We start from the raw sequence: 18,134 nt of genomic DNA on the forward strand, positions 1-18,134 counted from the left end.
CTTCGCGGTCACCAAGGAGCACGCACGATAAGTTGTTGTTCAGTAGAAGTAGCCACTGTTTAAGAAAGTCGGCGGACCTCACGCATATGTGGGAATCGGTGATAAAAGCGAAGCTTTCTTTCATGTTTTCCGAAACGTAAAAGCGTCTTTATTTCTTTCGAGATGGCAACTTCGCGCGTATTTTATTCGCTTTCTTCTCTGTCCTCACGCGGCTGCTCCTTTAGCCGACCTCTTCATCCGCCGTGACGGATTAACAGGTGAGGTGTCGCGCTCCTAAGGCCGAGGATGCAGATTCGATTTGCAGCCACGGCGGACAAATTTCGATGGGGGCTAACTGCGAAGACGCCCGCGTACTTTTACTGAGGTAGATTGTTCGGCGATCGAAACGCGATACTCGGAGCGCGTGGCTGCTGGCGATGAGAGTGAAGGCGAGCGCGAGAAGGTTCGTGGCGCAGGTTGACTGCATCCAGAAGACAGCCGTTCAGTCTGTGGTTCTTGCTGGTACCGGCGGAGCGCTGCTTGCCACGGTTTCAATACCACGGAGGGCAGTGTTCAAAACAGCCCGCGCGAAGCGGCTGGCGCTGGCGGGCACGCGTTACGACTGATTGTAGCGCTCTGCCGGATCTACCGAAAACCACAGACTGAACGACTGTCCACTGGATGCAGTCGCCATGCGTCACGAACGCTCTCGCCCTCATTCTCACCACCAGCAGCCACGCGCTCCGAGTATCGCGTTTCCATCTCCGAGCACTGTAGAGTACTCACGGATTCAAATGCGGCATAAAATTTTTTAGTATAACGACTGGTATTCGAAATAGCTCGAGATAACCATGTAATGTTGCGACGAATCTAGTCTCTAAAGATAATGTTGGCTCTGATCTACGCGTTCGAGTCGAAATTACGCCGATATGACCCGAACTGCAAACGGTGGAGACGAAAATATGTGCGTTACTTAGCCTTAAATTGTCCTGTTTCAATCCGTGAGTACTGTACATGTTAAGTCACTCGCGATGACCAAAACTATCCCGCATTTCCCCACAACGACGTGCCTATTAATTTAATAACCTATTGAAAATACGTTCAATAGTTTATGGCGTTACAACGAAGAGTGGTTTACATATATTATAAAATGTTACATAAAGCACCCTGAAAAGATTAATGATCAGGATTAGCTGGCGACCAAGGCGGAGAGGTGGTTCCATTGAGATGATGTCTTGCGCAGGAATGAATGGTAGAAAATGTTTGCGTGACAACTTGGTATTTGTATTTTGACGTTGTGGTCTATTAGCGGCGGAACGTAAAGAGGTGGCAAAAGAAGGGGATGTTTTTAATCCTATAGGTTAGCAAAGTAAATTTTACCAAAGACAGATAAAGACGGTCGAGCTTCCTTCTGGATGACAGCTCTGGCAGATGAAGGCTAGCTTTGACGGTGGTTATACTTGAGCTGCGCGAATAATTGCATACAGGCAAACGTGCTGCTTAGTTCTGAATGGCTTCGAGTAAGTGCCTTATCTGCGCTGTAGATGGATCTCAAATTGATGAAGCATATTCTAGTCTGATTCTTACGAGCGTTTTATAGAACACAAAACACATAATATATATAAGATATAAAATAATCATATCGTGGTTTTGGTTCGTAAAACCTTACAAATTCAATTAAACCGACCTCTTCACTTCCTCGGTATCGACTCCTTCGTGGGTTTTCTGTCGTTGACTTCTACACCTCTTGGCCTCTCGTTATGATTGTCCATCCTAGCACTGACCAGTCGGCAGGTACTTATTCTAAGAGATTGGAGGAGTAGGGCACATGCCCAGTTGCATATACTAGTAAATCATATTGACTATTAAGCAAGGCAGAGGCACCAGCACCCGCAGTGTGTGCTAAAAGACAAAGAAAACTACGCCTTTAAACCAAATGCCGTATTTGTTTTTCTCTGTAAGGTCACCTTTGAGACTGACGACTAGCAGTACTTCAAATATTGTGGTCATGACATCCTTGCTTCGACGCAAAGTGGTTGCATTGAAAAAAAAAACAATAAATGCGTATACCGTGGCGGTTCCTTTACTATGTCTTCACCGATAAAAACTTGCAGCATTAAAAAAAACAACCTACACTAGACTACATGACCAAGGGGCCGGAGGAATGTGTATCTTTCCGTCTCAAGAGCGCAGAAGAAACTGCTTCCCGGAGCATGTGTAGAGGCACTCCGATTCGTCAACATCGCCGAATCTGTGGAACCGCAAAACGAAATTTGAAACCGAGGCATCGGATGCCGATACGATCGCGAAACACGGAGCGAAAATTGAGTGCCCGTTCGAAATTGCTTCGTCCATCCATTTTCAAAACAGCTGTTGTTTGCACCGCGGGAAAAATATGAAAGCACAAATAAACAAGCAGAATTTCCCCGGCTGCCAGTAATAACTGCAGGACCACGGGTCGGGAGTCGCCACAAAGCTGTTTTCTCGGCCGCTTAAAAAAAAGTGAGAGAGAAAGAATTCAGTTTCTGGCACTTATCGGTTCCAATCCCCTCCTGTCGTAAGACGCGTCTTTCCTTGCTTTTTTTTTTTTCGAAGAGCGGAGATGGGGGAGGGAGTACTTGGCGAATTGATGTCTGCTCTCATCTAATATAGAAGGCTACCATCGAGCCCTTGCGAACTGTCGGGTCCGCTAGCGGGTTGCACTAAGCTTATAATATTCTAGGGCATCCCGGTCAGTTTCTTTTACCTGACTTAAAGCGCGTGGCTAAGCTTGCACGGGTCGCTGCTGATATATTGATGCATAATTACTGCGGGGAGCACTTGTTGCCGACGCCTTGCGACGCGGGAATGGAGACAAAACGATCTGCATCTACGATCGATCAACCACAAATTACAGAGGACTGCAGTGCTCCAGCTCTCTAAGGTAATACTTTGAAAAGGCCGCCACAACTCACGAGAATATATCCAAGTACGAGAAATGAAATATTGTTTCCTTGATCTTTTGTTTATAGCAGTTAGGTAGCGATGCGAATATGAACGATTATATTTGTACATAGTTTTTCAAATAGGCTCAGTTTTGAACTTTTTTGGGCATTTTGTACAATACTATCCCTCAAAAGATATAACGCAGCGACCTATTCCATCTTGCTTACTAATGCATATAAGCCAATCAGGACGATTTGTGTACGCGCGTATCCAATAATGAAGCGTTTTATGTTAACAATATCAAAAAAGGAGTGACACCTGTCATAGCGATGGTGAAGATGGCAGTTAATATTAAAACCTGTCTGGCTTATCACGCTGATTTCTCTAACTTTAATATTACCGACGTCGCGCAGTCTTCCGCAAGAAATAAAAGATGAACGAGCTAACGGCGCCGCGTAGATTTTGCTGCCGCTCAACGGCTCAATATTTCTCACTGGCACGCATTTTCGCGCAGGGTCATTCGAGTCATAAATCATTTCTTTTTTTTTTCAGATAAAAGCAGTGAAAATAAAAACGCCTTTCTCCTCCGACTCCAAACTTTATATTTTCATCCATACTTCTCGTGCGTATTCATCACTCAAAAAAATTTCTTACGCAAATATGTGTTTTTTTTTTTCGTCTTTAATATTTTTTTTACAATAAATCTCCATCGACGTTAAAATCCGCTGCTCGAGATCAAGAAGAGACTTTGGCGCATCAGGATTTTTGTCATTAGCTGCGCCAGGAGGATATAGTCGGGTTATGTCAACGTAAGGATTATCCTGTCACCGAGAGCGCGCGAAGGGCCTTCATTTATTAATCCCCGGATTAATGTGCACGGCGCCGCGTACTGAATCACGCCGGAGGCAAACGCGCGAAGTTTTCTACCTTTTATGCGTGCCTCCCCCCCCCCCCCCCCCCCAAATGTTCAAAACTATACGCGTCTATGACGTAACACAGCCACCTAAGTGAGCGCCGATCTATATAGCACTTTAGTGATGAAAAAAAAAAGCACTCGCTAGAGCTCATCGACTGAAACGTCAACTGCGTGCACGACCGTATAATTGTAAATTCTTTGCTATTCTCCATTTCTTCTTTCATTTTGTAGAGTACGAGCATCGCTTGCTTTTGCCAATTCGCTAGGCTCTGTCTGTTGGTATGAGTACAATGTTCCACTTTACGCAACTCACAAACAAATTCCTGCAACAAGCAAGCAAAACAAGCTAAACCATACTGATACATTTTTAACCATGATTAACGAATTAAAGATAAGCTACAGTGACAACGACAAATCTTTCGCACAGAAAGCAAATCATGAATTCAGTGAAAGAACAGGCATGCATGAAACTGAGTATGGAGTGCACGGAAATATTAAGCGGTCACGAAACGCGCGCGCCGCCACGGTGTCGAGAAAAGCCTACACGCATACATGATTGGGAAGTTCTCAACAAGAAATGCATTTCTAAATCGTCTGTTATCGCAGTTCCTCATGCGGCGTTTCTTTATTCATTGCGAAAGAAATATGCGCGAGCAGTTCTTACCTCGCGCGAGGAGGTGCCCATCAGTTCTTAGACAAGGAATCTGAGTTTGCATAACTTAAAGTTTTCGTCCACAAGTTCAAAGCTCTGGTTGGCGATGAGTGAAAAGGCGTGAACATGCAATGCGTGGTCGTTCTGAAGATCTCGCCCGCTTGTTTAACTTTTCATGACTTCGTCGAAGCCGCAAAGTGGTCAAAGGTTCGAAATGACAGAAGATAGAGGATTGAAGGGTGAAGACAACAAAAAAACGAATAGAAAAATTATGCGCGACAAAATACTATTGTAAAATGTCTCTAACATCACTTCATAGGTTTTGTACCATACATATCATTGAGCAAGTCGTTCATGCTGCTCTGTATATTTCTCAGCCTGATAATGTTGGGCTGTAGTAAAAATAAAAGTAATATAACTTTTTCATGTGAGTTCGGGGAAAAAGCTACAAAAAAAGTACCTACCGAAACAAAAAAGGGCAGAATTTTAAGTTGTCGTTATTCGCTAAGCGCGCATTATTTTGCGCTCACAGCATTATAGGCTCTACAAAAAAAAAATAAAAGAAAAGAGAAAGAGGAGGAAGAAAAAAGACCGCTGCGTTCCCTACAGCAGTCGTTTGCACATTATTCATTTATAGAGAGTTAGGAAATACGGCAAGGGGGCTTAGCAGCTTAAGCTTTTCCGATACGGGCGGGCTCATTAACGTTGCGCAAATTGCGGAACTTTGCGCTAATTAATTAAAATGACCAGCAAGTGAGAACAGCAAACTTTTTAAGCGGAGATTCGGGGTATTTGCGTTGCGTGCGCGGTGCAGAACCTGTTCACACAACAGTACGATTGCGTCATCTACAAAGCCGGCGCTGTCGGTCGCGAGTGAACTTTCCGTCTTTTTTGGTTAGGAAGAGTTGCGACAGCACGCGGCGCTTCCTAAATTGTATTAAGGACTTGGAATATTTATGATTTTGGTGCTTCAATAGCCTATACAGCTATTGTAGTTGCATTCGAATGTTTAGTCGTTGTGAAGTCTAGTCGCCAGCCACACGTTTGCTGAGACAAAAAAAAACACAAAAGATTCTATTGGGGTTCTAGGAGCGGAAAGAGAGACTAAGAACAGCCAGAACTTTGGGCCGCTGAATAATTAATCTTCTGGTTCTAAGCTGCGAGAACAGATTTTCCTATTGTTTTCATTGTGCATTTTGTTTTAAACACTCACTTATATATTAATACAAACATATAAACGTTTATCCGTGCTCATGAGGAGCAATAGGTAGATTTCAAGAACGCGCTAGGAAAACCGGCTGCTGAGGACTAAAAAATTGTGGCAGTGTCGGTGGGTGTTACGATCCTCACTTTTCACCCACATCTAACCTGTTATCTTTTAGATCTCACCGTACACTTGATGTACGGCGCCAAGTTTTACCGCCCTTGATTTCCTTCATACTTTTATTAACACCCAGTTTACCTCTTATTTATGTGGTAATGATATTTGTCTCCGTATGAACTTGTAGCTGCTGTTGACAACCGCTAACAAACACCGTCTTTGTGTTGACTGTGTACTATGCGCAATGTTGGACTTAACGCCACTTCTGCGATAAAGAGGGGTCGCATTATGTGCCAACGAATAAATAAACAAGCTTAGGCCTGCGAAATGTGACGATTCATGACATTCAGTTCTGTTAACTTATCATCTACACAGTTCACGATCGGCTGACGATGGTTGAAATGCGCATGGCGAATGTCGCTCGGAACATTATGAAATACTTGATAAAGTGCCAAAACCGCCGATATGATTACGAGGCACGCCGTAGTGGAGGGGTCCGGAAATTTCGATCATCTGGTGTTCTTTAACGTGCGCTGACATCGCATAGTAGACCGGCGTCTAGCATTTCCCCTCCATCGAAATGCCGCGGCCGGGACCGAGCCCGCGACCTTCAGGTCAGAAGCCGAGAGCCGTAAGCACTGTATCACTGAGGCGGACGTCGCTCGGAACATTGACGAAATTCATGTAACGGAATGAAATCAGAATAATCGCATTGTGCTGGCGCATCAGTTGCGTTCCTATTTTATACCAGCTATAACTAAACTGGAGTAGCGCGAGTGAGGCGTCTCTTCTCTACTCTTTCTTCAACGCGTTCTGTTCTGTTCTGTTCTGTTCTGTTCTGTTCTGTTCTGTTCTGTTCTGTTCTGTTATGAGCAGGTTGCTTCCTAGAGAGGTTGATGCAGGATGCGCATCGAATGCTACATTTACTTCTGCTATATTATAGCGAAAAATCAGGAACAAATTTTACCGCATCTGTTTCTTGTTGTACATGACACATTTTTTTAAACGTTCTGATGCTCCTGCGATAACGTCGTTTGGCATACGTTCTTGTGAGCCGTGTATCTAGTACGTCACATTTGCTCAAGAGCCCAGCTGCAGGCTACTTACAAGTGTGCCTGTATTTTTCTTATCCAAACGAGAAAGTGAAAGTCGAGGCTTGAAGAGATGAAAAATCCTCGAACAGGTAATTTCGCTTGAGCCAAGGTTTCGAGAAGCGTACTTGTTTTCGTACATTACCTTGAGTTGTTGCCTCGACGAAGACAAGCCCCCCTATCGAAACGTTGGCTCTAGAGTCATTCCCTGCTGAAGGATTTTTTAAATGTCTCTTTATATCGCATGAATAAAAATTAAGAAATAGTTTACTGCTAGAAATCGCTTAGTGAAGCGAAATATTCGTAAGAAATGCAATTTAATAAAGGTGCCACGAATGAGAGCAATTGTTGGCCAACGCCTAACCTTTGTGCACGCCTCTGTACGTAAATGCGTACACGTATACCTGCCCATCCGTGAATGGGCGAGTGTGCGCAGAAGCATTTGTATGCTGGAGCTTGACGCAGGGTTGGTGGGCGACTTCCTGTCCTGGCCGGCGTTCGGGCCCCTGAGTCGCATGGCGCCGCTGGTGTTCCTGCTGCACCCGCTCGTGCAGAACATCTTCACAGCCTACGTCCGAGAAAGGGTCCAGGCCGACCAGCTCATGGCCGTAAGTGCAGCACTCCAAATGCCACCACATGCGATTAGGACAAGGAGGTTCAAGAATAATTGCTGGAGTGGAAATTATGCCTCAAGAGTGAAGCCATACCCTATCTAAGATGGCGGTTGCGGCGGCCATATTAGGAGGGGCAGGATAAAACTTTGGCATTCAGTGAAGAAAAGGGAGCGTTTTCCTCCCACGCCCTGCGAGTTTAGTATGGCAAGTTTTTTTCGGACAGATGCTGCTCGATGTATGTCTTTGTGTTCCTGCTTTCCTCAAGAAACATTCAAAGCCTTGCCAAATTTTATTGAATATCAAGTCACGAATACTCATCTCGACATGTTAATTTCGTAGGGAACAACGATCTCTTCTTTTATCTCTTCTTTTACATTAACGGAGCAAAACCACTTGATCTCTAAGCGGGCACCACCCGAAAAATGCATGTTTGCGGTGTGCAAGGGCTGGATTCACTTTTGCCGGTAAGGAGTTGCGAGAGCTTCCACTCCAGCACTTTTTTTTAAACCCCCTTAAATTGCTACTCGGGAATGACGTTTGTTGGCAGCATACAGTGACCAGTGACCTTTCGTTTGTAATATTTTTCTTGTTCTTGTTAATGTTGTCGTTGTCTCCAAGTCAAGGTTTACATCCGACATCAAGTCCGTCGAGAAAAAGATGCCGCAGACATTACAAGTGTCCATAGACCTGTTCAGTGAGCAGAAGTTCCTCGCTCGAAATTACATGGGGGACATGTGAAAAATATCACGATGATCAGACGTCGAGACAGTCATTGAAAAAAAAATGCATGGCGCACTAAGTGAAATAACGAACGAAGGCGCCTATTAGGGGCGTAGTGGATGCATAAACAGTCTCAGTCACACAATACTTGTGCTGCCGCAGCAGTATACTCGCAACGACAAAAAAAAAACTGTTAAATAGCTAATACCCAAAACAAGAAATTCCATCGGGCATATATAGTTAAAGACTTAAGAGAAATGAGAAGAAACGAGAAAAATGTAGCAATATTGGCGAAATTCTTTATTTGCTTAACAATGTGTTTGAAGTATACATTCACGTAGTTCGACGTTAACTTGAGCTAAAAGTTGGTTCAGTGTCATTGTGCTGCAGCAGCGCAAGCCTGGACACGTCCAGGCTTGCACTGTCCCTACAGTGTCGCAACCAGCTATGACATTTGGATACGTGATAACATGTTCCACATAAACGCTGCTTGGGTTCATACTCAAAAAAGGTCTTGCAGCACACATATAATACACACCTACACACCAATCATTAAGTCTTAAGAACAAGTCTATGTAGCAATAAAAACATTCTTACGAAACTGTCTGCTCGACGAACTCCTCAGTAAATCCGGCTCCACATTTATACAGCATAGCCAGCGAATGTGTCTCCCGGATCTTCGTATCTTCATACATGTATGGGGTGATGACCCGCTCTATTAAAGGCCACCACCATTCATCGAGTGTGCTGCTGCTTTTATCAGTGATCTATCCCTGAGGATTTACATTAATAATAGTAAAGTAAAAAGCATGCGAATGCACACTGAGCAGCACCACATTTTCCGTGGGGTAAAAGCTTAAACTTAGATGAAATCCTTGCCAACATCCTACCTTGTGAGCTATAGTTGTTGAGGCAAGTACTAATTATCACATTTTGCGGGATTCTTCATTGTCCATATACACGGGCACCGAAAAAGTTTGCTCATGAGGAGCAGGAGCCTTCCCGCTCCTCATTTTGACGGTTTTATTTTCTTTGAGTTAAATTTTCCACTAACATTCCCGCACTTATGTGCAGGAGCTTTTATTTTTTCTCGACATTTGTGCATCATTTGGACATTTCGCTATATAATTTGTCCATGAAGACCATATGGACTTGCCTGGTACACCTTCTCTAAGCCATCTGTAGTAAAGAGAACTCAAAGTGAAATTCGAATTGGTGATAAAAGTTTCGTGAAGCAATAAAGTGATGCTAGAGCGTCAATTATTTACGCATCGTTTGCCGTTTGATGCCATTGTTTGTTAAAACATGCTAAGTTCTGCCGAAACACCCTCGATGGAGAGACCTCCTCTGAAAAGAAAGTGCCGTCCACCTAAAAGTATCACGAGGCTACAAGGAAAACCCCATACGGTATTTTTAGGACAAGTGCTGCACTGCTTAAGAAAGTTTATCCCTGTGCCAGGATCAAACCAGAGCGAAGTCCTTTTCCGAGACGATCGCCTTACCATTCAAGGTAAGCTAGACTAGACGACCGCAGTGCGAAGCCGAATGAATCAATAAGTGAGATCGGGTGAATTGATCTTGGTTAACACAGATGGTTTATTGGCCTTTCTTTCTGTATTATTGAAATAAAAAATCAGTGAAGGAGTTGTCACCATTTCTTGGTGACGGCTAGCCCTTTCCACTTGGTTGTTAGGATATAAAAAAGAATATATATACATATATACAGTCCTGGATCTGGCAAGCTCAAAATTTCTCGTTTTAACACAGCACACATGCAATCACAAGGCACGATTTCAATGTTGTTCGCTCCGTAGTCATTACAAATATTAGTCTTTAAAAAAAAAGAACGTCATTGACCTCATCAGGAACGTATTAGTCTGGTGTTCTAACCCAGGCGTATGACAATATTTTCTTGAATTGCGATGTCCCTCTACCCGAGGACATAATTATGAAACGGGGAGAGACAGACAGAGGGAATGAACGTGGGAGAAATAGCGCACCTCTCAGCTTTGCAGAGGTTGTCGCACAGCCATCAGATCACACTTTTGCGCAGTCATTGCGTTCATCTCCTTCCAAGTAGAGGGCTGGACAGAGCAGCAGCAGGTAGCGTCTCATCAAGAGCTGGTCAGCAGACAATCTCCAGCTCACGCCTCTCGGAGGGCTGGCTGCGGCGCCGGGCATTCCACTTCACTACAGAACTTAGGGTTTGCATTGTTCCTTCGTGCTGCTCTTGAGGAAATGATTCTTTTCTGTACGTTTTCTTTCTTTTTTCAACTTTTCATACGCGTTAAAAGCTGCATTCCTAGTTTTAAGACTCAAATTTCGGTCGTTCCAAACGGCCATGTTCTTTTCCCTACAATATCGCCCTTTTTGTGCGCAGCTTACGAACGCGTTAAATAGTGCATACAGTTTACAAAGCTTTGGCTGTGAATTTTTGAACGCATTCTGATTGAATGGCAAATGATCGTTCTTTCCGTCGCAGCTCTTCCTGTTCTGTGGCCTGTTCGTGCTCGGCTACTTGGGCGCGGTGATCTGCAGCGTGCTGGCCGACGCACCACTGCACTCCCTCGAGCAGCTGATGTGCGAGCGCCTGGGCCTGAACGGCGCCGGTCGCGAAGGGTGCCCACGCCGCTTCCTCGAGGTGGCCAAGCCCGTGCTCAAGGCGCTGCCGCTGCCCAGTTGCACCAAGATCACCATACTGGGCGAGAAGGCTCAGCCGGCGGCGGCAGCGAGCACCGACGCGAACCGCCTGCCGCCAGAGTGTCGCCTCTAGGAAGCAAAGGACTCTGCACAGAACGAAGCACGGGTGGCGGCGGCGGGCAATGCCTGTCGCACTCGTGCCTCTGCGCTTTCCAAGAGATCTACGCGTTCGTCTGCTGCGCTATCGAAGGTGACCGCGGGCGCCCCGCGAACAAAGGCGGGCCCCTAAAGTGGGCTCTGACGCCTTGTCCCCTTCCCCACTTTTGTTTTATTGGCTGGAGGAGGCTTCAAAGTTCGCTCATTTCATTCGCTCCCGCGTCACCAGCCATTTTGTCCATAGCCGGCACGGCACGCTTTCATAACGCCCTTGATTGGTCAGGTTCGACGAACGCTGTCTACGGGCCTTCTCTTCATTTGTCGTTCCATAAGCATCGAGCCGGCTCACATCGCAGGTGGCTATAGTTACGCATAGTTCTGCTTTGTGCACTCGGCTGCTGCGAGTTCATCTATGTATCCGCATTGTGGGTTCAGGAACACCTCTGTGACGGTGTGGCACGCTGCTTGAGTTGGCTGCATGAAGCACGCGAAGTTTCAATGCTTCATTTGCAACGGTCGAGCGCAGCATAGCTGTTGGATGCCTCTTCAACGTGAATATTTAACGCGCCTTGGGTAGCCACTGCGGAGAACTATTTCCCTACAATTCTTTAGCTCATGCATCAACTGACATTTACAAATATAGCGGCGTTATACGTGTAATTGTTATTGCCGACGTAACTGTGCGACTCCGTCGAAACATGTCTCTGGTGGCCATATTCTATGGCAGTGCGCAGAGTTTTCCAAAGCCTCGATTGCAGCGGCTGAGATCAACAATCGTAATCGGAGAATCTCTTGCCGATAGCTACCGCTGGTAGATTGCTTAGAGACAGAGCCTAGCTCAGCCTTGCGCCATGTATACATGTATACACAAGCCTGCAAAGCGCGGCTGGGCAGTGAGACAACAGTGAAAAAGCATGTTTTTCAGGCAAGTGCTCAGAGTCTGAGTTGCTTATTGGGTCTTTAACGCGAAGAATGTTTTCCTTGTATCGATAAAAATGTACAGAGAGAGACAACCTAAACGTTTAGCAACATTTCACGTCAGTGCGGCGCGTGTGAGGTTTAACATTTAAAAACTACGGGGAGGTTGAAGTCTTCAATAAACCAGGGTCACAGTTCTCCGCATACAGTTGTAGGCCGTTGTGTGCAGCTCCTCGATGATGGCAGTTACCTTCCTCGTGCCAAACTTATAGAGGTAAGGTACCCAAAAATACATCTTTCTCAGCGCCGTCAAGTCATGGGCACGTGAGACCTTTCTATCAGTCAGGGGACCACTGTTTACTGCAGACTTTCTTATGAGAAGTGCTTGAGTTTTATGACCAGCTACGTTACCTTGACCCCACATTATTACGCAACGGTTTTAATGGCATCACGGCTTTGTCATGCACTCAATCCTTTGCAATTTGTTTCGAGTTTTAGATGACAGTACAATCAAGGTCTTCACACTGTTGGTACAGGATAAGAGTGCAGAATTTAACGCTGAGAAGCGAAAGGTTTGCATTCGCTGTATATCTCTTCTTCTATGAGCACTACGCCAAGAGTACAATACATGACATACAGTTCCGTTGATGGTCCAGCACATTTATTTCCTGCTAATGCCGAGATCGTATTGTTCCAAGGCCGCTGACTGCACAAACAGTCGGTAATGACCCTGCCCATGGGAAAACCGCTTTCTGTGTTCAAAATATGCGGTTCTTTCCTTAAAGCACAGTAGGGGGTATGCACGGCAAGAATATTCGTATGACTCCACTCGATGCGCCAAGCGCGATGTCGCAATTTCGGGTATCTTGTGTGCTACAGGATTATATGACATGGATCACTGCTTAGTGTCTCCATCGGTGATTGGAGAGTGAGCATCTCTAAGGTAAAGCCGCGTCAAAATGCATCGCGTTGGGCGCAATCAATTCAGTATTGACACGCACACAGAGAACTACAAGAGTTTAACGTATTCGATTCGGAATTGTTCCCAATGTTCCTATTCTGTTTGTGTGCGCTTCCCCCGGTGTTCGCAGTGGGTGAAGCGAAACAGTCGATTCTGTGTCAAACGGCGATTACTAAAGCAATTTTGGTTAAGTTTATAAATATTTTCACGTAAGAGATAATATTCTTTATCGTGCTTTCTGACCGTACGCCGGATAGCGCGGTGAGAAAGACCTTTGTTACGTTGATGGAGCCATATAGTTTATGTTTTGTTGACGTGGATCTTAGATTTACACGAAGCGCACAGGACAAAGTTCGTGAATAACCAGCGTGCCACCATAACCTGCGAAAAAAAAGACAGGTAACGCCGACGAAGAAGTAGAAAAAAGAAACATTTCCATATTGCCGTCGGCAGCTAGCGAGTTCGAGGCAGTCATTTGCTACCAAGTGTCCGCGAAAGTGGTAGTTGTGGCGAGTGTTTCTTGCACCTGTTGTCTCATAACTTCCTTGTTACCGTTTTATCATCTCTTTGGTCCTTTGTTTCCAAACCCGAGAGCTGTCGCTCAGGTCGACTCGTTCCAAAGCGCGATACACCTTGTAAATAAAGACACGCGTCACCTGGAATGGGTCATGCTTTATTTCTATTCTCATCCCCCCCCCCCCTTCAAGACTGTACATACCGACAATGTAACCAAATTATTGAATAAAAACTAAATACCCTGTTCGACCAGGCACCTTTCTTCACGAGTCCGTGCACCTTAAACCATTGCGGACGGCATCATTGGCGTGCGCAGGGGTCTCCGTTAGGGGGGTGGGGTGGGGGGGGGGGAGAGTACTACTGCAGCGCCCTCCACTCCACTCCGACTGGTCGAGTCCGAAAGAACACAAGCTCCGCAGAAGAAGCGACAATGAAAATGAAGCGATGACGTGCTTCGCACAATGGCCTCCCTTACAGCTCTCGCTGAAATTTTCTTCCCCTTTCGTCTTTAAGCTGCTCGCTTGAGAAGTGATACTGGCAAGATATTGTCTTGTACATTGTGTCATGGTACGGCAACTAAATATTTGCGTCGCACACACTACAGCACCGGTTACGAGGTCTTCGCGACTGACATGACGGCCGCACTACCCCGGACGTAAGCTTCCTGGCGAGCATGAGGCCGGCAGTAAAGCATGCGCATGGCTTCAGGGAAGATAACGCAGAATTTTACGGAATGCACTATCGCGACTTTTGATAGCCTCTTGATACGACACGACAAGAACATTAGTTTAGAATACCACTTTTCGATTTTTTTTTTTTTTTTTTTTGCGGGGAGCAGCCATGCTGATCCATCTACACGAGTTCAACATTACAAGTATGTAGAACACAGTTGTTTTCATGAACGGCGGATATTAAGATGGCCTCCTAAATACATCGTTATGCCTTGATGAAAATTCCTTGTATTTATTCAAGGTAGCAACTGAACAAGACAAGACCGCTTGTAGAAACGTTGGCTACAGCGACATACAGTTGTTCAACGATTTTTCATCTCTTCAAGCTTCTATTTTTCCCCTGAACTTATGCCTTATCTTACGCAAGTCACTTTGCTACAAAGAAGTTGTGTCATACCGCCGCCAATAGACCAGGCTGAGCACGTTAAACACGAGAGTCTGTAGTTAACACGAATTGAGTGGGTGCTTCGAAAACGAAGCCGCTCATTTCGGCGCACTTTGCCCGAACGAATGTGTGATCGCCAGCCGACCTCAAGGTATCGAAGTCCATGAGGGGCCAGTATCATTCGTCAAAATATTCTGCCGTTCGGTACACTGAGCGTCTTTAGGGCAACTCTTTCTGTACGTACCTCCAATGCGAATTAGCGAGTCGTCACGTTGCTTGCGGAGGTCGTCTCCGGCTCTGCCGTCTTGTAGAAGACGTCGCTGTGATGACATTAGCGATTTTTCACCTGACAGCACGCCGAAAGTATCGACCTGTACATCTGACATTGGTTCTAGGCCACTGTTAAGCAGTTTATAGTCGCACAGTGGCCGCTTTCGGTTGTCTACTTCAACGAGTCCGGTGTAGCGTCGTGCGAGACCTCTCCACATATACGTATACTATGCATAAATCTACGAGATCCTCGCTGAAAACAGCATCAGTGGGAGGGTTTACCTCTCTCTTCAGCGAGAATCTGATAAGCACGTGGTACTTTACACACACACACACACACACAATATATATATATATATATATATATATATATATATATATATATATATATATATATATATATATATATATATATATATATATATATATATATAACCCCGCCACGGTGGTCTAGTGGTTATGGCACTAGACTGCTGACCCGAAGGTCGCGGGATCGAATCCCGGCCGCGGCGGCTGCATTTTCGGTGGAGGTGAAAATGTTTGAGGCCCGTGTACTTAGATTTAGGTGCACGTTAAAGAACCCCAGGTGGTCGAAATTTCCGGAGCCCTCCACTACGGCGTCTCTCATAATCATATGGTGGTTTTGGGACGTTAAACCCCACATATATATATATATATATATATATATATATATATATATATATATATATATATATATATATATATATATATTTAGCGACACTGATATGTTACAGAATATGACCCTTGCACATGAAACTTACCTTTATATGCCACCGTGGCCGATGCGATGACCTTCATGTGACGCGCTTGACGTCAGACTCTTGCTCTTGTCTTTCACCAATTCCCGCATTACATGGGATCCATTCTTTTCCATGCGATTAACACTTAAAACATATTATAGTCCACCGACGTCTAGCAATACATATGGGCAAATGCTACAGGCAGTGGGGTTTATAAGTGTGTGCCTGTCGTCTTTCGCGCCTCCTTCAAAATTCATTTGTTGCCGGGCGTAGTCGAAGCTGCTGTTGGAAATTGCGCGCAGAGCGAACTGAATGACGAAGCAGAAGAGCAGTGGCGCTGTGGCCTGAGGGAGTGTTTGTCCTGTTCTATCTACGCCATGTTGGGACGGTGTCGCGCTGAGTGCCAATAAAGGCTGCAGAAGGAGGAGACGGACAAAACTTTTATTGCAAACCAGTGAAAATGGTTTCTTCGATTGCGGGAGATGACGACGGATCCCTGCTCCTTGGCGGCTGCCTCTGCCCGCCCTGTGATCCAGACCTTCTCGTCAGGGTTGGAGCTGAGCAGTGTGGTCTCCCACTGCTGCGTCGTGGTAATTTGCAAGCCCTGTGGGCTACCATGCGTACGTACACTGGGACAGCCCCATAGTATGTGAAAGAGGTCGGCCCGGGGGTCCTCGGCACAGCATGCACTGAGGTGTAAAAGTATTGGGATAGATCTAGGAGTATGGAACTGGTGTTGGAAAGGGGCCCGTCTGAAGGGTTTTCCCACAGCTGCATCACAGGGGTTCCTAGAGCGCAGCGGTCAGGTGGTATAGCAAGTTTCAGCATTAGTGCGCGCAGGGAGGGATATTTGTTTTTTTTTTCTATTCTATTATGTCCTTTGTGCTTCTACTGGCGATTTCTGCTTTTCTTACTTTAGTATTTGTGGCCTGTCTGTTTGTTTGTTTGTTTTGCCTACTTTTCTATGGCACGTACCCACTCTGGGGGATGGGCCAAGAATATGTAGTTGAAGCTTAAAATCTTATTCGAAGAATGTAAAATGGTTAAAAAAAAATTAAGAGTAGAAATGGTAACAATAAATAAGACATCAAATTAATACTTCAAAAATTATGCTATTGCGCTCGTATTTCAGACAGCCGTATTAACCTTATCAGAACAATTTGGTGAGATCAGATATATTGAACCGCATTTTAATTAAGAGTGTTTTTGAAGGAAGATTAAAAAGGTACACGTTTAGTGTTTTGCATGAAATTACACACGGCATTGAAGGCATCCCTATGGCAGTATCCCAACCCTGAGGCTCCGAAGCTTAGTATAATTTCTTCAGTTAAGTTTAAGCCTATTTTTAACAGCGGAGTAATGAGCAGTCGTGATCTAATAATTGAATATCTGCTGCATGACAAAAAGAAATGTGCAATATTTTCTAATTCTCCGCAGAATTGACATAGGGGCGATATCGTCAGACCAGCTCTGTGTAAGTATAGATTTAATGGGGGGACACGGCATCGAAATCTGGTGATCGTAACTTCAGATTGTCTAGATTGGCTCCAATGAGACTTCCATGGGAAGTTGAGATGTTTGTATTCCGTCCACGTTGTTATTGTTTCCATCCTATCAGAGTGAATTGCCGATTTTCTGTATCTGATTGCGGTGAAATATTCTACCACTGGAAGAACCTGGATTATTGGGAGATCTAGCGATGCGCGCGCTAAAGCATCAGCCATTTCATTTAATTTTAAGCCACAGTGACCTGGGACCCACACTAGTTTTAGGTGCTTCAGCTGAGACGGAACTAAAGATCGAAATGTCTTGAGGGCACGAGAGTTATGTGAAGCTGTAAGTGCTGTGCATACGGAGAGCGAATCAGTTATTATTATCGCCCTGATCTCGTCTGTCGGGAGTTTTCGCAGTGCCATGATGACGGCCATGAGTTCAGCTTCGAAAAACCGGAGTAAAATCGGGTAACCTCACAGCGAATGACCAGCCCAGCGACTGGGAGACAATTCCTACGCCTGCCCGCTCTTCGTTCACGGAAGCATCAGTGGCTATTACGTTTCGTGTTTGTGCATGTATCAGAAAATCCTCTAACCTGTTCTCTAAGAATTTTTGGGATTGAAATTTTGATTTTGGAGGGAAAATCTCTTCGTAATCTATCATAAGAACCTGATTGAGCTATTGGTTACAATTATCTCTCTGATGTTGACATTTATAATTTCCAGTTTCTTTTGTACGAAGATTATCTGTGGTGTGTGATATCGTGGCCAATGAGCGAGAAAGAAGGAATCTGGGTCACTGATAAAAACATATTCCGCTCTTCTTACCGGCAAGCTATAAAATTTTAGAAATGTCTGTACTGTTAAAACACGGAATCGACAGAGCAATGAAGGCAGACGCGCTTCCTGATACATAACAGTAACTGCTGCAAACCTAGGGAGCCCCATACACAAGCGCAGAGCTTCCCGCTCCAAGATAATCAACGGCTTAATTTTGTAAGCTGGTCCACCCGAGAACAACACACATCCAAACTCTAATATTGGACGCATATACATCTTATATACCATTATCATTGTGTCCCTAC

At 45.0% G+C, this 18,134-nt stretch overlaps 1 protein-coding gene across 1 annotated transcript in view; it reads left to right on the forward strand.

Moving 5' to 3' along the window:
• The window catches only part of LOC119379583 (nose resistant to fluoxetine protein 6), a 274,495-nt gene extending 260,840 nt beyond the window's left edge, over positions 1–13,655 (forward strand). Inside the window, exons 14-15 of the mRNA XM_037648887.2 lie at positions 7,350–7,492; positions 10,701–13,655. Coding sequence (XP_037504815.1) covers positions 7,350–7,492; positions 10,701–10,991 — 434 coding nt within the window. The 3' untranslated portion in view covers positions 10,992–13,655. The remainder of the gene's footprint in view (positions 1–7,349; positions 7,493–10,700) is intronic.
• Positions 13,656–18,134: the final 4,479 nt, after the last annotated feature.

The sequence above is a fragment of the Rhipicephalus sanguineus genome, chromosome 1, assembly GCF_013339695.2.
Source record: "Rhipicephalus sanguineus isolate Rsan-2018 chromosome 1, BIME_Rsan_1.4, whole genome shotgun sequence".
In the NCBI taxonomy this organism is placed as follows: domain Eukaryota; kingdom Metazoa; phylum Arthropoda; class Arachnida; order Ixodida; family Ixodidae; genus Rhipicephalus; species Rhipicephalus sanguineus.